At 36.1% G+C, this 22,952-nt stretch overlaps 1 protein-coding gene across 1 annotated transcript in view; it reads left to right on the forward strand.

Moving 5' to 3' along the window:
* The window catches only part of THSD7B (thrombospondin type 1 domain containing 7B), a gene marked incomplete at its 3' end in the record, with an annotated part of 851,308 nt that overhangs the window by 110,322 nt on the left and 718,034 nt on the right, over nucleotides 1-22,952 (forward strand). The window contains exon 2 of the mRNA XM_081262010.1: nucleotides 5,777-5,950. Coding sequence (XP_081118136.1) covers nucleotides 5,812-5,950 — 139 coding nt within the window. The 5' untranslated portion in view covers nucleotides 5,777-5,811. The remainder of the gene's footprint in view (nucleotides 1-5,776; nucleotides 5,951-22,952) is intronic.

A 22,952-nucleotide genomic window follows, 5' to 3' on the forward strand; every position in this document is an offset into this window, starting at 1 on the left:
AGTAAGGTTTTTCCTTAATGTTGAGAGACCAATGACAGTGGTAACAATGACAACTCCTTAGTGAGAACACATCCTCTGGCATGCCCTCACCTGCAACACTTTCTATATTTTATTTCATCTTTACTCCCCTAATGGTTGTGGGATGACTGTTGCCCTCATTTTATAGTTGAGGACCCTCAGCTTGGAGGTCATCTGGTGACCTGCTGGGGTTCAGGAGTACTGTGGTAAATGCAAGTGCTGTGGTGTCTGGGCTATTTTATGACCCAGCTTTAACACCTTCTGGCTGAGGTGCCTTTCAGCATACTTATTTAACATGCTTAATAATAATTCTCTTTTGCAACAAAATGGGAATAATTGCTCACAGTTTTATTATGAGGATTTAGTGAAATGGTATATGACTTGCCTCATACAATCTGCTCACAGAACCCACAGGGTGGAAAAAGGATCTACTTTTTCAGGGACATGAGAAATTGCTTGTGTCAATGTTGACTCACAACATTAGTTTCTCTTGTTTCCAAGGAAGATTGCTGAGGTTCTTTGCAAACAACTAACCACCTTTGTGAGCTCAGTTTGTCACTTAAGTCTGTATGCCTCAGTTTCCTCATCTCTAAAATGAGAGGTAATGTGGATAAGTACTTCATAGGACCATGGAGTACTGAGGACTGAGGTCAATATTTGTGTATAGTAGCATATGGTAAGCACATGATAGAAGATGAAATGGAATGTGTAATGTTGTTATCAAAAATTAAGCCTGTTGATCGCCCATCATTATTGAGCCCTCTTCTCTGCACAGTTGCCATGAGATGGCACTATGGGGATATGCATAATCACAGTTTGCTTTTCTCCCATTCATTGCTATTCCTTCAGGCTGAAAGCAAATTGGAACAGTTTTTATTTTATTTTTTAAGGTTTGTACCTTCTAAATATTCAAGGGCTTCAATGATAAGAATATATTTAAAGGAAAATGAAATGCATATGAAGTATAAGGCACATTTTTCATAGTTTGAATGGGTTTTAAATTATTAGAAAACTAAAGCTAAAGGGAGAAAACTGTGTTTTTATTTCCCTTAGTATTCATCAGTTTAGAGCTAACCTTGCAAATACATTTTAGATGCTAAGATATATAGTAAATAAGTTGATTTGGAAATTCGACGACCTTCATGATATAAATTATTCATGCCATCATGGATAGCACATCTTCTGCATACCATATTTTATCATAGCTATAGCATTTTTTTTTCATTTGTGTTATACAAACAGTGGAGTGGAATCCGTGTCTTGTCCTCTCATTTTGTTACAGTGAACTTTTGTGTGGCTCCTCAAGTTAAAGACATCAGAATGAATCCCAGTGTCTTCTAAGGAATAATTTAGTGAGATTCAGGCATTTGGGGAAAAGAAAGGCAACATGGTTTAGTAAGACAAACCTGTGTTCAGATTCCATCTTGCATTTTCCATCAGCTCAGCAGAGTCTCCTTTTATTTATGTGTGAAATGTTAGCAGCAGGGTCAATGGAGAAAGCTCCATCAATGCTGGTCTCCTATTCTCTGCCCTCAAGCTTCTTGGGAAAAGGCATGTAATGAGGAACAGCAGTGTAGGCAGTGTAAAACCTAAAACATGTGGGTGTCTTTAGGAGGAATCTTGCTGTTACTTCCTGAATCAAAATCTTTTTCTGATTACCTAGGATCTGTTGTAGATTTTTCTTTTGTTCCAGATCTGTCTTAGGTTTCCTACTGGTGCTCTGCTTTGTTAGTGATAGCTAGGAGGTATGGTGATTGCAGGAGTCCAGAAGGTTCTGCACGCCACTCTGCCCTAGCATCTTCCACACTGAGAGTTGGGTCCTGGCATAGGTAATCACAGAAGGAGCTGTGAAGGCACTAGTTTCCTTTGCAGTGTTCATACAGAGCTTTGGGCTGGCAAGAGAGCTTAAGAGGAGACCAAGGCTCATAGTAACCTGTGTTAAGATAATATTAATATTTTTTTTCCAAGAAAAATACAAAGATTGATGAAAAATTAAAAATATTTATGTGTGAATCTTTGGCTACTCATTCTGGATCATTCATTCGTTGGCTCCTCATTCTGAAATTTCTCTGTAACTCATAATCCTTTAAAAATCTCTTTTTAGCTTCCTACAGCCATTCATAGTAGAGCAAATATGCTTTTGGTCCATCTTTTCCTTAGTTTACATTTTAATGACCTTAGTATATTTTAGATGTGCTGAATACATGCCTCCCACTAATGAGAATGGACAAAGTTTTCTATTCCAGGGTGATTTTTTTTTTTTGTACCAGGGATTGAATTCAGGGGCACTCAACCACTGAGTCACATCCCCAACCTTTTTTGTATTTTATTTAGAAACAAAGTCTCACTGAGTTGATTAGGGCCTCACTAAATTGCTGAGGCTGGTTTTGAACTTGTGGTCCTCTTGCCTCAGCCTCCTCTGCTATGGGATTACAGGAGTGTGACACCGTGTCTGGCCCAGGGTGATTCTGTGTCATGAAAAGGGTGGCTTCAATAGAGAGCTGGTCCTACAACATAGTTACTTTATTAACTTTGGAAATAGCTTGGAATCAACAACCTTAAAATACAATCCTTTTTATCAAACACACTCTAATGTGGCACTGACTCAAATCCATTTTTATGTATAAGGCCAGCTTTCCCATGGGTATGTTTGTCACCAGGAAACTTTGTAACTTCACCAGGAAGTTATTTTATTTTATAGTGACAAGATAGATGTAGATTTTTTTTTCCTACTGCTTCTGTGGCATAATTGGCCATGACATTTTCTGAAAAATATTCACTCTAAAGTCTTTGTTTCAATTCCATATTATACAGTTGTAATCAGGTCTCTCACTGTGTGTGTGTGTGTGTGTGTGTGTGTGTGTGTATACATGCATTTGCATGTCTGGCAAAAACCCTGTGTTGGAGTTTCTAATGAAATAATAGCCTGATTTCAGTCCATCTTTCAGTAAAAGTGGAGTGACCATCCATTGATACACAATTAAGTAAAGTTGAAAATATCATGATACAATGCCCTTTGTTTCTTAATAGCATGTGAATTTGTCATTATCAATGTGTTATATCCATATTTGAGGGTATGTCTGGATATTCAAAGATGTGTCATAAAGGGGCCACAATTCACTGATAGATGCTAACTTGCAAGGGAGCATGTAGAGGGGAATTGAGATTCCAGGGCTTCAAGGGTAGAAGGGGGAACTCCTTCCTCCATAAACCCATTGCTGAACCCATGGCCTTGTGCACCCGATATAGCAGGTACTTACTTGTGAACACACAAGCCTGTGGTTGTTCCCTGCCCACTACCACTCCCAGAGGTCCTTCTTTAGCTCTGTGGCAGCTCCAATCTGAAATGTAGCAGTCTTTTCACCTTCAGAATGGGAGGGAGGGCATGCAGTGTGCTTCCCCATGGTGATGTATGTGTCTGTGAATCGTCACATTGGTAAGGGAGCTAGAGTGGGCCTGTATGTGCATGCTGGCTGCTGTCCATGGGGTTCTGGAAAATAGCTCATGGCCAGAACAACTAAGGTTCTGTAATAATATACTAACTTCAACATATTTTTCTGCCTCACAAAGAAGTGCCATATGGGCCAGCAATGGACTTAGAACAAACTATATTTTAGTATCTGTGTTGCTTGGCCCTTAGCAAAAGTGCAGCTATGATCAGATTGTTGATTGTTTGCCCCAAGTAAATTTGTCTAGTTCAGTTCTCCCGGGCAGAGGATTTAGAATTGTGTCTAGTGATGTCCCCTGGGTTCCATGAAATCCTCCAAGAGGCCACTCTTGAAGACAAACATCAGCAAAGTGGGTCTCGTTTTATTTCAGCCAGAGCCCTCTGCTTTTACCATTCTCAGTATTGGTTTGTAATATGGAACGTTGAAGAAAAGCTTCTGGTTGCCTTTCAAAGTATTCTCTTCATCCCTGAAATGATACAGGCCATTGGAGAGCTGTGTACTTGAACTTCATTGCTTGACTCCTTGTAGAATAACTTTTACTGACTTGTACTTTGTTACCGTACCCTGGGAGTGTTCCAGGAGTGCCAAGAGACTCCACCATATGCAACTTGTGGTTGTCTGTTTTATTTGATGAAGTAATGTGCTCAGCATCATCTGTATTTATGAGGACTCTTGGGGTAAATTCCTTCAGTGCTTGAGAGAAGGACAAAAGGAGTTATGCACATGAGGACTATAGGGCTATAGTAGCTATTTCTTTTCTTTGGTCACTAGGAAGTTCATGTTTAGATTTGTTACCTACTTTGGCAATTTTGAAGATAGATATTTAGGGTTATTAACTTCTACCCTTGGTATCCTTTTGTACTGTTCAAGATTTTTATCCTCTATGCCTATGTCTCTTTACATATTTTTTTTCATAATTCATGCATTAGGGAATGTTATCTCATCTGTCTTTAACACCAGACAGCATTTCTCTCTTTCTTTCTTTTATCTTACTATTTTGCATTGCTGGGGATTGAATCCAGGGCTTCACACTTGCTAGGAAAGCACTCTACCACTGTCCTACATTTCAACCTTTTATTATATTTTAGAAGGTTATACCTGGAGGTTATAGTTCCATGGCACAGCATGGCCTAGAATGCACATGGCCTTGGATTCAGTACTATCCACCCAAAACAAAAACAAGAACCAAGCAAACAAACAAATAAAAAAAAATTCTATTGGATACCTAGCATCACATTGGACTTCAACTACTCTAAAGTAAATGCCTTTTATCTTCCCTTTCAAATCCATCTCTTTTCTTCTTTCTCCTCTTTGGGTTCCATCGGTTCAGTCATCTAGGTTTGCAGTCATGCTGTCCTATTTAATCTCCTTCCTCTTATATAACACACCCAATTGTCAACCAGATCCTTTTAATCCAACCTGAGCCCTACCTCTCAAATCTCTCCAGGTCTTTTTCATCCATCAGGTATTACCTGAACTATTTTCCTAACTGCCCCTGATTTCTGTAACATCATCCACTAATAATCCTTATGCACACTGATCTCAGTTATTTTATTCATTCTCTTCCCAGAATTCTTCTGGGCACTATCCACAGCATGAGGCTCAAATCCATCCTAAAGTGTTCAAGGCTCTTTATAATTTGGTTCCCAGTCTGTTTTGTCTCTCATCTCTGTGCATTTCTTCCTGCTCCTTGTGTCGTTCCCTGCAACCACCCACCTCACCACTAGTTCCCTAACATGACATGCATTTCCATGCCTTGTGGTTCATTCTGCCCGATGTGTCCTTTCTGACTCCTTCTAGCCCTTATGATTCCCTAGGTTCTTCTCAGCTATTATCTTGTGTGAGGTTCCCCCCTCTTTTTCTCAGTACAGAAGAGTAATTGCTTTGTCTTCAGTCTTCCCATCTACTTTTTTCATGCTACTTTTAGAGGATTCTTTACCCTTTTTTGAACTTTGTTGTGTTTACTTACCTTTCTTCCCCATTTGTGAACTATTTGGAATTTGGCTGAGTGGAAGGGAACATGCATACCAGTTTTCTGCCAATCTTGCTTTCTCTTAAGAATAAAATTCAACTGACTGAGGGGCTACCAAGTCCATAGAATCAATGATGGCTTCTGTGGGTCTGTGGGTCAGGATCGAAAGTGTGACTGATTAACTGCTGACCTTCAAATATTGGTATTGTATGTGTTATCATCTTCAGGTTAATGAAAGATTTCTAATACTATCATGATAAAGGTTCCAGAAGTCAAAGTGAGTTTTCATCATTTGTGAACAGAATACACTTAATCTCATTTTCTTTTATTCTTTTAGGAATAGGCAAGTCAAGAGGCTGAGAAGTCTGAAGAATGTTTCCAAAGGATAATCTGGCTGTGACTTGCTGGGTATGGAGGAGCATGAGGAAGCTGTTTCTATTGCTGTCTCTCTTGCTGCCCCATGCAGCTCATTTGGAAGGCAAAAGAGATAATCAGTTCATCTGGAAACCAGGTAGGAATGTCCTGGCTGTTCCTTTGTCCCATTGTTATTAATGAGAAATCATTCTTTCCATCCTTGATCTTAGTATGGAATAGTGGGAAATATACTGGCAGGAAAAATAAACCCTTTATTTTATAGCTTACATTGGATTTTGATTCTTGCATAATTGTCACCTCTATCCATGATGCTTGTTATGCTTCAAAATGTTCATGTTGTTGTCAGTTAAAGTTATGATTTCCATAGTTACATCGACTTCTCCTTTGTGAAATATTTCACCACTGTGCAGCACAGTTGCAGCAAAAATGGCATCTGAATTTAGCAGGTATCCTTTGCTACAAATGCTTTGGAACAGTCCTGTATGATTCTTTCAGGGTTCAAACTAGTTAGCTATTTAGTATTAAATACTTTCCAGCATACATCCTCTATATCTAGGTTTGGGGGCATGAAATATTATTCTAACAGCTTTGCTTACCAGTTGTGACTATAAAGTCATCTTAATGATGTTGGTGATCCTTAGCTATATTATGTATAATCTTTTCATATATATGAATAAGTTGAGCTTGGTGTTTGGAAGCTTATATATAACTTACATTCTTCCTTAAATATTTCCTTAATTTAGCTGTGAAAAAATTTTGTTAATTTAACTTCAAAGTTAATAATTTATTAAGTTAAATTATGAGCCCCATATATCTTGGCTCTTTGTGTCACTGATACTTTTTTGTTCTTCTGGATTTTAATTTTCTTAAAGTTTCACAATCAGATGGTTTAAAATATTTATTACTGTTTCCAGAGTCCTTTCTTGCAAATACAGATAACTTATACTCCTAATATAGTGGAAGGAAAATGTGATGTTGTAGAAGATCTATGGTTCTCAGAGTTTTCATTTTGGTCTCATCATCTGTAAATTAAATAGACTGTGAACGTATTGTCACCATGGAAATATGTATAAAAGTGATATTTGTAATATTTAAATGACTTTGCAAAAAATGAAAGTGAATTATGCTTTAAAGGATATTAAGTAAAAAACTCTAGCACCATTAGAGATATAGTCTAGAGGAAATTTAATTGCATCAAAGCCCCTATAAATTAATTTAATTGTGGCTCCAAAACCACAGTAGCGATTTGTGTTTTTCCCCCTTTACAGTAGTTTTAGGAGGCTTTGAAAATAGTTTTAAAAGTCAATGTTGCTTTTCTGCAAATGGAGCTATTTTGTTTTAATAACAAAAGATAAATATTTTATCACATTAAAATAAGCACTTTTATCTGATTCTACTCCTGTCTAAATTTCTCCAAAAAATGCAATTAAAATGAAAAATAGCAAATTTGAGATGAATGAGATATGTTGAGAATGGGCTTAATTTGAAGTAAATTTAAAAAATATCTGCTTTTTCAAAAGTAGGTCATTGGAACAGGAAGGAGCAGAATCAACTCTACACTGAATAAATACACTGATAACTGTCAAACTTGAGGTTTAGCTATGAGAATCCTTCCTATCAGATACATTGCATGTTCAAATGAATATCCAGGTCATTATTCTCATTTTCCCTGGTGTTCTTTGCTTCCTTCCCTTCTTGCTGTTACATTACAAAGGTGGTAAGTAAGATACATTTCTCTCATTTCTGAATTCAGTTCTAAACCAAATTATTTGTACCTGATCATATATTTTAAAATAGTAAAATTGAAGCAGTATAAAATTAAAGCAAAAATCCAGACTATGTATTGCATTCACCAATCTCTTTAGTGCTCTAAAATTTTCCTTGCATGTATAAGTATACATTGTACATATTTATGTATATAAATTATAACACACAAGTATTACTATTATTGTTGTTTAGGATTTCTCCAGGAAAGAAATGGCCTGGGAAAAACACTATTCATGAAAGTGGGCGAGGCCGAGGAGAGTCTGAAGACAGCCACCGGGATTGTGCAGTGCCCCTAATTACATCAGTTAGAGGGGGTCTTTACAACTTGTAGGCCAGCAGGGGCAAGGAAAAAGAATGGTTTCTAGAATCTCAAGAAAAAAGTATTCATCTGTAGATGCAGTGCCTTCCAGATGCCTTGGCCTTTAGAGAGCTAGAACCAACCAAAGGTAGAAACTAGGAAAGGAACTGGAGAGAAAATGGACCTTGCCTCACTCTCTCCTTCGGTTTCATCTTATCCCAAAGTTTCCATTTTCTGAACTCTACCAGAAGCCACAAGAGAGGAGAGCCTATTGAATCCATGCAGGTGGGCCTCCTGGGCAGGGAGGATGGTAGAGAATGATGGATATGAAAATACCTAATTAATACACATGCACAACTAGAATCATGCTCTCAGCTTTCTTTTTTTTTTTTGCAGCTTCATTTATCTCATATAATTTATCAAATAATTGTCATATAATGGTCTTGATGAATATTACATCATAGAACCCATAGGTCAGCCTCATCTTTTAATGATTGTCTAGTATTTTTGCATGTTTTAATTCAATAAATTATTTCACTAGTTTCCTTTTCATTTATTTTTTCTTTCCCCGTTGCTTTGCATTTCTGTGGTTTCTAGTTTCTTTGTTTTCATAAAAACTAATGACATGGATGAATCAGGATTTTAAAGGTAAGAAGTAGATTTATTTACTTGAGGAACCATATATCCTGGAGCAGTTCTGGATCACCCCTTTCATAGTCAACTTTGAAACTTTAAAATCTTTTACCTATTTATTGATGAGTTTACTATATTTCATTTTTATTTTTAAAGCTGTTTTTAGTTGAAACTAGTAATATTTTTTATAACATGTTATCACATCACAGGACCAATGTAATCTGAAATTTGAATAGACTTCCATGGAGACTCAGATAAGTATATTTTAGAAACCTGGAAACCATTCTCTTGGTTTAGATTGTAGTGTCATCCACTTCAACTCTTTGTTGGTGTCTATTGTTTTTTATTTGAATTAGAACATTAGATGTTAGTCAACTTTACCCAAATTAGTGGCATTTCTAGGTGAGTCATGGTTTCAGAAAAACAATGGATTGATAAATAATAATATATGTTGCTAAATATTTCTGTACTAAAGGAGAGTCTAGTGTATCATAGACTGTGGGGTCATTGATCTGGCAAGGCTGTTGAATGCCTGATCAGTTAGTTAGTGTCAGGCTATCTGCCATTCATGTGAAGAAAGAAGGGTCATGTTAGGAAGAGTATCAGTTAAGGAATAATGTTGCCTTTTGTTGTAAGTTTAGGTATATAATTATTCATGTATACCTGCTTTGTAGAGACAGTAAATGGTAGTTTGTAAAAAGTTCTAAGTATTAATTCTAAGAGGTGCACTCATCACTCATTACACTAATACCTACTGAGTGCTGATTGTGTGCCAGACACTGTTACAAGGATGTGAGATAAATGGATAATTGAGAGTAAGTCAGACAAATCCTTGGTTTTCAGGAACTGGGTACTAAACATGATCAATAAAGTTAGAGAACAGGTTAGGTGATGAGAAGTGCTAAGAAGGAGAGACAGGGCAAAGAAGGCAGATACATGGTGGTAGATGAGAGACTGATAGTTTTAGTTGGTTGTCCATGGGATACCTCAAGAAGGAAGTGAATTTGAGTGAAGACCTTCAGGAAGTGAGGGAGCCAGCCACGGGGATATTGACAGATGGATGGTGCAATAGGGCAATGACTCAAGACAGGAGTGCCTGGGACACGTTTAAAGACCAAGAGAGGAGCCCAGCATGCTTCAGCAGAGAGAACATGGGCATAGTGATAGGAGATAAGGACAGAGAGGTAATGGGGCCAGATCAGTTGTGTCCTCAGAGGACAAGGCTTTTACTTTGGATGATACACAAAGACGCTAGAGGGATTTCAGTGAGCAGTGACATGATCTGACTTTCTTTTTAGTAAAATTTGAAAAGGGTCCTTGTGGTAGGTAGTTGAAAAGGGTAGAGCAGGAAGACCAGTTAGGCAGCTAGAGAAATAAGGAGTGATGATAATGATCTGACCCAAGGTCATGGCATGAGGATGGTGAGAAAGGGTTGAGTTCTGGATATAGGTAGGGCCATGTTTTTCTGCCAGAGTTGATTTTGGCAATTTATGCAGACATTTATGGTTGGCACAACTAGGTGTGCTACTAAATATCCTACAATGCACAGAATGGCCCTCCTAAAGAAAAGAATTATCAGGCCTCCAAATATCAATGGTGCCCAGGTTGAGAACCCTGATTCAGGGCACAGCCCTCAGGATTTGTGATGGGGTGGGAGGGAAGAGACATTAGGTGATTTGGACTTTTCCTTGAGCAGCTGGAAGAGTGGAGTTGACATATTTAAGATGGGCTATCTGTGAAGGAGCTGCTATGGAGAGAATGCAGTATTAGGAGGTAGGTATTGGGCAGTGTGTTAGAAATTCATGTGGAAGTGTTGACCAGAAAGTGAGATGTGTAGGGTCTGATTCAGTAGGAGACTTTTGCTAGAGAAATTAATTTGGGAACCGCAAGCAAAGTGATAGAATTTAAATGTGAAGCCTTAGAAATGAAGAAATGAGCTTGAAATATGTGATCCTAAATATGTAGAGGATCACATTCTAATTACTTCCATTTGGAAGCCAAATGACATTAAAAAAATTATTTTGGTAAATGCATATAAACTTTGCCATTTTAGCAGTTTTAAAGGTGTAAAATTCAGTGATATTTAGTACATTTGCAGTGTGGTGGAACCATTACAGCTATCTAGTTCCAGAACATTTTCATTATCTAAAATTACATTTGCAACTGATCTTATAAAAACTAGGAAACAAATTTTGTTTTGGAAAACAAGTTCTAAAAGAAAAAGATATTCTGTATTCGTTTCTTTGTGACAGATTTTTTAAATAGCCTAAGTCATTCTAAGAGATCACTCTGGCGTAATGGAAGGTGCTAAAGTTTTGTGCACAAGCTGAATCCTCAAATCCTGAGTGTTTAATGGGGAGAAAGTTATTGAAGCTCTATGGGCCTTATTTATCTGAAAATGGGTAAACAATCAACATTTCACAGGATTGTTTTGAGAAGCAAGATACTATTTTGAAATGCTAATCGTGTAAGTGGTTACTCAGATGTTACCTATTTCTATTATTATGTTATAATTTCATGTTTGAAACATTTGATTTTATTATACAATTTTTGTATGCATTTCTTAGACACACAAAAGGAAAGTTTGTTTTATAGTTGTATATACCTTATTAATAAATAATTATAAGTAATTTTATAGACATTTACTTTCTTGCCATATGCCAAATCCTTGGAAAGTTTTAATTTTCATAGTTTCTACCCAGTGAATAAAAAGGGTGAGAAGAATGACCTATGTTCTAAGAACTAAGTAGAAAAACTGGAATTATTCTTTTTGGGGAAAAAAAAGGAGATAATCGAAATCACATTGCATAAGGAGAAAAGGATCTTACATATGTTCATATTTATTATAGTTTAAATAATATTTTCAATGTTGAAAGTACTTTAAGGAAAAATTGCATTATATATTATACATATATCAAAGTTCAGAAGTATTTAGAGAAAATAAAATGTTCTTGGAAGAAAGCTATTTTTTGATAGTGCAATAAGCCCATGAAATATTTTCTCTGGATCATTTTAATTACTTCCATGGGTTTTAGTTAATGGAGAAGGCACATGTTTATTATACTTTCAGTGGTGGTGTTTCTATGATAACAAAAATTGTAGACATATGGGGCTTGGGATTTACTGCTAAAATTTTTAATCATTTGTCATTAGAGACCACAAGCACTAATTTTATAATATTGCCAATAAGTCAGAAAAAATGTATATTACCCAAATAACATAAAATATATTTCTCTGCTATTTTTTTCCTAAACAGCACTAAAATGTAGGTTTCATGAGGACAGGGGATTTTGTTGGATTCATTCACTGATATATTTAAGTACTTAGAACACCAATAACTGCTGTATAAAAATATTCCCAGCCCATTAATAAGTGGCACTGTTTTTTTGGTGTGTGTTTATATGCATGCATGTCTGTGTGCATGTTGCATGTCTGAGATGTGAGGAGACAAAAATATATGATCTATGTTATTCTGGATCTTAAAGATATTGAGGATCTATGAAATGACTGAAACCAAAGTCACACTTACAGATTAGTGAATGTGGAAATAAAGATCTATATTTCTACATTGCTTGATTTTACCAGCAGTGGTGATCATATGTGGAAAAATGTTTTCAACACATTTTCTTAAAAAATTGAATAGATAGACAGTGTTAAAAATAAAAATATTACTACCACACTTAAGATGAGATACTATAGGTCTCTCACCTACCAGTTCCATTCCACAGAGGGACACAGTTTCTGTTATTTTGATGTTTATTCTGATATTTAACTCCATATTTCTAAGTAGCATTTTCATCATTGACACTTCTTGATTTTTAAATATTAGATATTTCCTATCAATCTGCTGTTATGCTAAATGAGGATTTGATCTCTCATCCATCTACCTCTCCCCTCCTACCTGCAGTCTTTCAAACTAGTTGTATCAAGGTCTTTAAGTCAATGGGTGCTCATTTCCTATCTAGATATTGTTCTATGCTGAGCCAACAAGTGTAGCCTCTCTCATTCAGCTCTTTGTTTTATACAGAAATGAAAAGTGGCCTCATTTTGTTTTCTGTGTGGTCTTTGAGCCTATTGCTGTTTTCCCCCAAATACTCCATTAGAGATGTCACATGCCCAAACATTCCAGTGCAGCTCTTAAGAATAATTACATTATTTTCTTTGGGAGATCTTTGTGCAGCCATCTGTTCCCTGAATTCAGTCTGGACTACAGTGTCTGGGTGTTTTCTGTGGAACTTCCCTTTACTCACTCTTGTCTTGAATTCCTTCTTCCCTGTACTTGTTTATCTCTCTTGCGTTATTTTCCAGAATCTTCTGGTACTGCTGCAACAGGGTGCATTGAAAGTAATTTTCAAACCCTCTTAGGTTGTGAAGGGTCTGTGTGCTTGTGTTGGATTGATACCTTGGGTGTGGAGTTCATGATTAAAAAGTGCTTTTTCCTTCAGAATTTTGAAAGTCTTACTCCATTGTGTTATGGCTTCCAGTGTGGTTAGCGAGAAGTTTAGTGCCACTCACATCTCATCTCTTTGTCCAGTGATACCTCTTTGCTTGTTTCCCTTTTTCTGGAATCTTTTAATCCATGAATTTCTAAAATATCATGATTGCATGTTTTGAGATGCATCTATTTTTTCTTGTTATACTGGACATTAGTAGGATATTTCAGTTGGTTTACTCATGTACTGAGACTTATAATTATTATTATTTTTTTAAATAATTTCCTCCCTCTGTCATTTCTGTTCCTTCTGAAACTCTTCATGGAAACATATGAACTCTCTAAGTAATGTTCAACTTTGAGACATTTCCCATTTTTGTTTTTGTTTATATTTTTATTCCAGTTTCTAAAATTTTTTTCTATTTTCAATCATCCTTTTTGAATTTTTTTCAGTCATCACATTTTTTTTGTTTATATGATCTTTTAGTTATTCTAAGATTTGAAAAAGATTGTATCCTGTGTCACAGATATAGGGGTCATTCATTCGGGATTTTAATGCTTGCTTTTTTCCCCTTGGGTTCTATCCACCATTTATTCTTCTTTTAATGCACTGTTCCTGTTTTATTCACTTGTTTCTTCAAGGGTGGCCATAGAGATGGATAGCTTTCTTCTAATGCATATTGATTATTGACAGTCTCATTAGTGTCTCACTTTATTAAAAATGAAATACTAAAAACTGATTGGTTATTCCTTGCAACTGACTCAGTTGTTGGACTTCGCTGTCAGAACTTCTTGAGTGGCGAGCTGGTTTTTTTATTGAAGGTGGGTTTCTCAAAAACCTATATCCATCAGTACTTAAAAGTCTTTTCTCTGAGGCTGGTTTTATTTAAGGTGAAGATTAAGCAGCTATAACAAAGATGCTCCCAAATATAATGGCTTAAAACCCCAGAAGCTCATATCTCTCTTATGTGAAGGTCACAGAGTTAGTGGTCCAGAATGACTGATGGGCAGCTCTGCTCTCTGTGTTTATTCAGCCAGGCATTTTTCTTTTATTTTCCTGAAGGACATTATCTTTCTCCATCCATCCAAACTGGACTACAGTCATTTCTACTGTCTATTGGATGAAAAGGGCACAGAGCTGAAGTCAGGAACAAGAGATTTCACATAAGTGACAGAAGTTGCACACATGTTCTGTTTCTCTATATATCAACTAGCCACAAGATAGTGACTTGGAACAATAATTGTCATTGATTTTGTTCACACATTGGGGGGGGGTGACTGGACTCTGCTATGAAGTGATCATTCCTAGCTGAGTCCAGTCACCCCTAAGCAAAGAAAGATAAGAGTAAAGTTCAAAATAAGTCATACCTATCAAAGTGAAATTGAAACATGAATTAAAGACAAAATGAGAGTATTATACATGCATGAAACAACCTTAGAAACTTATTTAGTTAACATCTTCATGGTCATGACCTTAGGTGCTATTAAGTACCACCACTCTTGAATGGAATGAATATGCCCACATTCTTGTGGGCTCCTTATAGATTTACCTTATTCATGCAGTTATTTTATATTTCAACAAAGTCCTAAAAATTTATACACAGATGACATCTGTGCAGCATACATTAGTGCCACACTGAGGTTCAGAAAAAAATAATTTAAAAGTGTGTATTTAACTTCACTCATAATTATTTCTTCCTTTCAATAATATTTACATCCCCTCTCTCTGACTTGAATCTACTTTCCATAACAAAAGATAGGTAAAGAATTCCTACTCCTAAAAACTCAGCTCTGCATAGTGCTTTCTTCAGGATTAGAACCATTACTGTTGTCACCAAGGTCTAAGTCCACAGACTCCTTCAGAGCAATGTATCATGTTTATTGTTCTTTTTATAATTTACTATTTTAAACACTATCCATTTTAGAGTATGGAAATGATTGTATAATGAATGAATCTAAGAATAAAATCTGAATTTTCTTTATCAAAAAAAAGCTTATTTTCTTGGTGTTCAAGTATTTTGAGTTTTTTATATAATCCTGGAGATTAATGCTCTATTTGAGGCAAAGATTTTCCTCCATTCTGTAGACTCTCTCTTCACACTCTTGATTGTTTCCTTTGCTGTGAAGAAGCTTTTTAGTTTGTTTTTGTTTTTTTCCCCCCTGAGGTGACTAAAGGACCCTACCAGAACAATTTTAAAGCAGGAAATGTTTATTTGAGGGCTCACCGTTTCCGAGGTCTCAGTCCATAGAAGTCCAGCTCCATTTCTTGGGGCTCAAGGGGTGAACACCACGGTAGAAGAATGTGGCAGAGAAAAAGCAGCTCTCATGATGGTCAGGAAGCAGAGAGAGACTCCACTCTCCAGATACAAACTGTATTCCACATAGACATGCCCCCAGAGAACCACTTCCTCCAGCCACACCCCACCCACCTCTAGCCACTACTTAGTTAATTCCATCAGGGATTAATTCACTGATTAGGTTAAAGCTACAACCCAGTCATTTCTCCTCTGAACCTTCTTGCCTTATCTCACACATGAGCTTTTGGAGGACACCTCACATCCAAGCCATAATAGTTTGTTACCATCCCGTGTATTGATTCTTGATTTTAATTCTTGTGCTTTACGAGTCTTGTGGAGAAAGTCAATTCCTAAGCTGACATGATGGAAAGTTGGGCCTATTTTTCTTCTAGTAGATGCAGGCTTTCTGGTATAAGGCCTAGGTCTTGATACACTTTGAGTTGACTTTTGTGGCGGGTGCGAGATAAGGTTCAATTTCATTCTGCTGTGTATGGATTTCCAGTTTTCCAGTCTGGTATCATGATGCCTTTGTCTTTGCTTTTCTCACTAAGGATTGCTTTGGCTATTCTGGGTCTCTTATTATTTTTCAAATGAATTCCATGACTTAACACCAAAAACAAAACAAAGCAAAAAAACCAAACCCAATCAATAAATGGGCAAAGGAACTGCACAGGCACTTCCCAGAAGAAATACAAATGGTCAATAAATATATGAAAAAGTGTTCAACTTCTCTAGCAATGAGAGAAATGCAAGTTAAAACTACACTGAGATTCAAGAATACAAGTAACACCCTCTTCAACAAATGGTGCTGAGAAAACTGGAAATCCATATGCAACAAAATGAAATCAAACCCCTATCTCTCACCATGCACAAAACTGATGTGGATCAAGGACCTAGGAATTAAACCAAAGATACTGCATCTATTAGAAGAAAAAGTAGGCCCAAATCTCCATCATGTTGGATTAGGCCTCGACTTCCTCAATAAAGGGGCTAAAAGCATGCAATGGAGGAAGGATAGCATCTTCAACAAATGGTGCTGGGAAAACTGGAAATCCATATGCATCAAAATGAAACTGAATCCCTTTCTCTCGCCATGCACAAAAGTTAACTCAAAGTGGATCAAGGAGCTTGATATCAAATCAGAGACACAGCGTCTGATAGAAGAAAAAGTTGGCTACGATCTACATACTGTGGGGTCAGGCTCCAAATTCCTCAATAGGACACCCATAGCACAAGAGTTAATAACTAGAATCAACAAATGGGACTTACTCAAACTAAAAAGTTTTTCTCAGCAAAAGAAACAATAAGAGAGGTAAATAGGGAGCCTACGTCCTGAGAACAAATCTTTACTCCTCACACTTCAGATAGAGCCCTAATATCCAGAGTATACAAAGAACTCAAAAAATTAGACAATAAGATAACAAATAACCCAATCAACAGATGGGCCAAGGACCTGAACAGACAATTCTCAGAGGAGGACATACAATCAATCAACAAGTACATGAAAAAATGCTCACCATCTCTAGCAGTCAGAGAAATGCAAATCAAAACCACCCTAAGATACCATCTCACTCCAGTAAGATTGGCAGCCATTAGGAAGTCCAACAACAACAAGTGCTGGCGAGGATGTGGGGAAAAGGGTACACTTGCTCATTGTTGGTGGGACTGCAAATTGGTGCAGCCAATTTGGAAAGCAGTATGGAGATTTCTTGGAAAGCTTGGAATGGAACCACCATTTGACCCAGCTATTCCCCTTCTCAGTCTATTCCCTAAAGACCTAAAAAGAGCATGCTACTGGGACACTGCTACATCGATGTTCATAGCAGCACAATTCACAATAGCAAGACTGTGGAACCAACCTAGATGCCCTTCAATAGATGAATGGATAAAAAAATGTGGCATCTATACACAATGGAGTATTACTCTGCATTAAAAAGTGACAAAATCATAGAATTTGGAGGGAAATGGATGGCATTCGAGCAGGTTATGCTAAGTGAAGCCAGCCAATCCCTAAAAATCAAATGCCAAATGTCTTCTTTGATATAAGGAGAGTAACTAAGAACAGAGTAGGGACGAGAGGTGGGAGGGAAAGTGAGAGGGAAGGGAAATTGCATGGAAATGGAAGGAGACACTCATGGTTATACAAAATTACATACAAGAGGAAGTGAGGGGAAAGGGAAAAATAATACAAGGGGGAGAAATTAATTACAGTAGAGGGGGTAGAGAGAGAAGAGGGCAGGGGAGGGGAGGGGGGATAGTAGAGGATAGGAAAGGCAGCAGAATACAACAGACACAAGTATGGCAATATGTAAATCAATGGAAGTGTAACTGATGTGATTCTGCAATCTGTATATGGGGTAAAAATGGGAGTTCATAACCCACTCGAATCAAACTGTGAAATATGATATGTCAAGAACTATGTAATGTTTTGAACAACCAACAATAAAAAAAATAAATAAAAGACTCCTATAGCACAAGAATTAATATCAAGAATCAATAAATGAAATGGATTAAAACTAAAAAGCTTCTTCTCAGCAAAAGAAACAATCAGTGAGGTGAATAGAGAGCCTACTAATTGGGAACAAATTCTTACCATACATACATCAGATACAGCACTAATCTCTAGAACTCAAAAATATTAACACCAAAACAAAAAACAAAAAACAAATAACCCAATCAATAAATGGGCCAAGAAACTGAACAGACACTTCTCAGAAGAAGATGTACAATCAATCAACAAATATATGACAAAACATTCAATATCTCTAGCAATTAAAGAAATGCAAATCAAAACTACTCTAAAATTTCATCTCACTCCAGTCAGAATGGGAGCTATTAAGAATACAAACAACAATAAGTGTTGGTGAGGATGTGGGGGAAAAGGCACACTCATACATTGCTGGTGGGACTGCAAATTGGTACAGCCAATATGGAAAGCAGTATGAAAAAGTAGGAATGGAACCACCATTTGACCCACCTATCCCTCTCCTCAGACTATTCCCAAAGGACTTAAAATCAGCATACTATGGGGACACAGCCATATCAATGTTTATAGTAGCACAATTCACAATAGCTAGACTGTGGAACCAACCTAGATGTCCTTCAGTAGATGAATGGGTAAAGAAAATGTGTTATATATACACAATGGAATATTATTCAGCATTGAAAGAGAATAAAATCATGGAATTTTCAGGTAAATGAATGGAGCTGGAGAATATAATGCTAAGTGAAATTAGCCAATCCCCCAAAACTAAATGCCAAATGATTTCTCCGATTTAAGGATGCTGATCCATATTATGCTGTGGGGGGGTGGGGGTTTGGGAGGATTAAATGAACTCTAGATAGGGCAAAGAGGAAAGGGGAGGGAGGGAAAGGGAGGAGTCATAGGGATAGGAAAGACTGTGGAATGCAATGGTCATCATTACTGTAACTACAAGTACGAAGACACGAATGATGTGACTCTACTTTGTGTACAACCAGAGGTATGAAAAATTGTGCTCTATATGTGTAATATGAATTGTAATGCATTCTGTTGTCATATATAACAAATCAAAATTAAAAAATAAAAGAATATAAGTAACAATACATGTTGGTGAGGATGTGGGGGAAAAAGTACACTCATATATTGCTGGTAGGACTGAAAATGGTGCAACCACTCTGTAGAGCTGTATGAAGATTCCTCAAAAAATTAGGTACAGAACCACCATTTGACCCAGTTTTCCACTGCTTAGTATATACCCAAAGAACTTAAAATCAGTATACTACAGTGATTCAGCTACATCAATGTTTGTAGAAGCTCAATTCACAATAGCTAAGCAATGGAATCAATCTAGGTGCTCTTCAAAAAATTAATAGATAAGGAAATCGTGGTATATATACACACTGGAATATTACTCAGCCATAAAAAAGAATGACTTTATGACTTATGCCAGTAAATGTAAAGATATAGAGTCTATCGTACTAATTGAAATAACCAATCCCAAAATACCAAAGGCTAAATGTTCTTTTTGATATGATGTTGCAAATACACAATAAGGGGATGAAGAGGGAAGAATAGAAGTTCAGTGGATTAGACAATGGGGAATGAAAGAAAGAGAAGCGACATGGGAATAGGAAAGATAGTAGATGAACTGGACATAACTTTTCTATGTTCATATATGAACACACCATCAGTGAAACTCCACAGGTATGACCACAATAATGGGATGCTAAGTAGATTGAGTTGTACTCCACCTATGTACAATATGTCAAAATGTATTCTATTGTTGTGTATATCTAAAAAGACAAATAAAAAATAAGGCTTATTTTCTTCACCAAAGTATGATCATGAAATAGTCATCTCATTCTTTTGTTTTTCCCCCTCTTTAAAGTTAATATAGGAATAAAACTGTGGATTATGTAGGGAATCTGAGATATTGGCACCCATTTATATTGATAAGTCCAGTTTCCCCAAAAGTACAAAATAAAAGCCATTATGGATATAATTTGTTTTATCATCAAATGATATATTTCATTCATAAATACTCTTTACTACAAAACTAACAATAAATGATAAGAATAACATATGAGTTTTTTTCCTCAGGGTTAATAATTTTTAATGGAATGCAGCTACTCAAAGTTTTCTATTGCTAAGTACATGCACTATGTTGAAAAGGATACTTAATTTTGAATCTTTTTTTAGAAAATTTATTTGAGGCTTAATTACCTAGCTATATATGTACCATATATATATATGTACCATTTCCAAGTATTAATGTTTATAAATCATACAGAAGCTGACAGTACATACCAAGCAGGGTGGTAGAATGGTTAGGAGTATGAGCACTGAAATCAGACTGTCCAGCTTCTGTGACAAACTGTAGGTGACCTTGAGTAAGGTCCTTAACTTCATGCCTCTACTTTCTCATCAGCACAATGGAAATAAGAAAAACTGACTTCATATTCTGTAGTACATGCTCAGACTAAATTTTGTGTATTCAAAAGTAAGTATTACAAGCTCAAAGTCATAGTAAGCACTTAAGTAATTTTATTCTTTATTACTAGAAAAGGAGTGTTACTTGATAATACTTATTCCCTATCCTCTACTTCTGATATGTAGAATATATTCTAGTTTGGATAAATAGGCATGCATTTAATAATAAATGTCATTTCTCTAAAGAGGCAATTAATTATTCTTTATCTGTACTCCATTTTTCAAAATAAGTGTACAAGTTTCCATTTTACTGTGTATTTCTAGTGGCATGCCTCATGTACCTTAGCCGTTTCAAATATTGTACCTTCGATATTTTCTCCTGACATTCCTATTCATAAAACTCTATTGTTTTCAAAGCAAGAGCTGTGGGATTCTTTTCAAAGCTATATCCATGCAGGATGCAGTCTCAGAGCTTTCTTAGAACTGATAATGTAAGTGGCCGGTTCAACCAAGCCTGGGTTCAGGCTTAGATAAGTCCTCTGCATTGACTTCTACCATCTTCAGACTTGAAAAGAGGGAAAGCCAGCGTGCAAGTGGCACCATTATATTTGGCAATAAGTTAAAAATTATAATATTCTAGAACCTCTTCCTCTTTCATTTATCTTACATGGGCTTCACCCTAGGAAGTTGTAGGCAGAGCAAGGATCCCAATTGTTTTACTGTTGAAGAAACTGCATTAGAATAGATAGATATTATGCAGTAGAGCCTTTCACAACTTGAACTTCCACGATGAACAGGCCTTAGGTTCACCTCTTTGAAACTTTGAACTTACAGCTGCTTAGATGTTGCCAGTCTCCCCAGAGGCTCTCATGAACACAAACAACAGCAACAATAACAACAACAAAAAGGGAAAAACACCCACACATTTGTGTTTTCTAGATGCCACGTTAAGATTCCAAATTAATTGCTTTAATTTTGGGTAATTAGTGATCTAGATGAACACATGTTTTATATGGAAGCTTCTCATTTATAGCATTTTATACTATTTAATACTAGTAATTATTAGTCTGAGAGACTGGCTATTTTTAAACAAGTTTATTGAGGCCTAGTTTATATAACAAAATTTATTCATTTAAAATGTATGAATTCATTGTTGAAACACATTAACAAGCTTTGCAACCATTTCACTATTTTCATTTTTATCACTCTAAATTAACGTCTGCATGCCCATTTGTAGTTAATCCCTGTTCCTACCCGTAATCCTCATCAACCACAAATCTACTTTCTGCCTCTATTAATTTTCTTTTCTGGATATTTCACATAAATAGAATCCTATAACATTGGTCTTTTATATCTGATCTCTTGTATTTCACATTTTTAAGGTTCATTGATATTATAGCATACACCAACACTCATTCCTTCATGTCACTGAATTCCATTGTATGGCTAATAGCACTTCTTTTTAATCCACTCATAAGTGGATGGACATTTGAATTGTTTACACTTTTTTTTTTTTTTTGTACCAGGGATTGAACTAAGGAGCACTTGACCACTGAGCCACATCTCCAGCCCTATTTTGTATTTTATTTTGAAACAGGGGTCTCACTGAGTTGTTTAGGGCCTCACTTTTGCTGAGGCTGGCTTTGACCTTGAAATCCTCCTACCTCAGCCTCTCAAGCCACTGGAATTAGGTGCATGCACAACCGCCCCACCACCACCAGTGAATTGTTTTCACTTTTGAATAGTGTTGTGAGCATAGTATGCAAAACTTGGTGTAGGCATCTACTTTCATTTCTCTTGGGAGTTGAATTGATTGGACTGCAATGACAAATACAGGTTTAATTTTTTAAGAAATGCAACCTGTTTTCCAAATGTGGCTCGACCATTTTATGATCCCACCAGCAATACATGAGGATCCCTATTTGTCCATATTCTTGCACATGGGTTATTGTCTGTTTTTTTTTTAATTGTAGTCATTTTAGTGGATATAATCTCATTGTGATTTAGATTTGCATTTCACTAAAGGCTAATGATATGTTCTTTGAAAGTACTTATTTGCCCTTTGTATATTTTCTTAGTGAAATGTCTTAGCAAATCTTTTTGTATTTATAAATTGACTGATTTGTCTTATTATTGAGTTTCATGAGTTTTTGTATATTCTGGATGAAATTTCTTTATTGAATATGAGGTTTGCAGATAATTTCTCAAAGTATATGGCCTGTCTTTTCAGGTTTTGATGATGTCTTTTGAAGTGCAAGTATTTTATATTCTGGTGAGGTCCAATTTACCATTTTTTTTTCCAATTATGGATTATACATTTGGCCCTACATCTAAGAAATATTTGCCTTACTCAAGAACCCAAAGATTTTTTTTATGTTTTCTTCTAAAAATTTTATAGTTTTAGTCTTATACTTAGGTATGTCATCTATTTGGAATTAATTTTTCATATTGGAAGGAATAAGGTTGTAAGTTCAGTCTTTATTTTATTTTTTTTATTTTTGGCATGTAGATATCCAATTATACCAGCATAATTTGCTGGGGAAAAAAACAACAACTATACTTTCCTTATCAAATGGTCTTTGCTTTTTTTTTCAAAAATCAGTTAACCATAAATGGAAAGTTTTTATCCCTGGACTGTCAGATATGAGCTATTATGAAAAATGCTGTTGTGAACATAGTGTGAAAATCTTGGTGTGGGCATGTATTTTTACTTCCCTTGGGAGTGGAATTGAGTATGATAAACATCCATCTTCATGCTAGTATTTTTCTTTCTTGATATATATAGCTTTATAATAAATT

The sequence above is a fragment of the Spermophilus citellus genome (assembly GCF_964194105.1).
Source record: "Spermophilus citellus genome assembly, chromosome: 11".
NCBI lineage: Eukaryota > Metazoa > Chordata > Mammalia > Rodentia > Sciuridae > Spermophilus > Spermophilus citellus.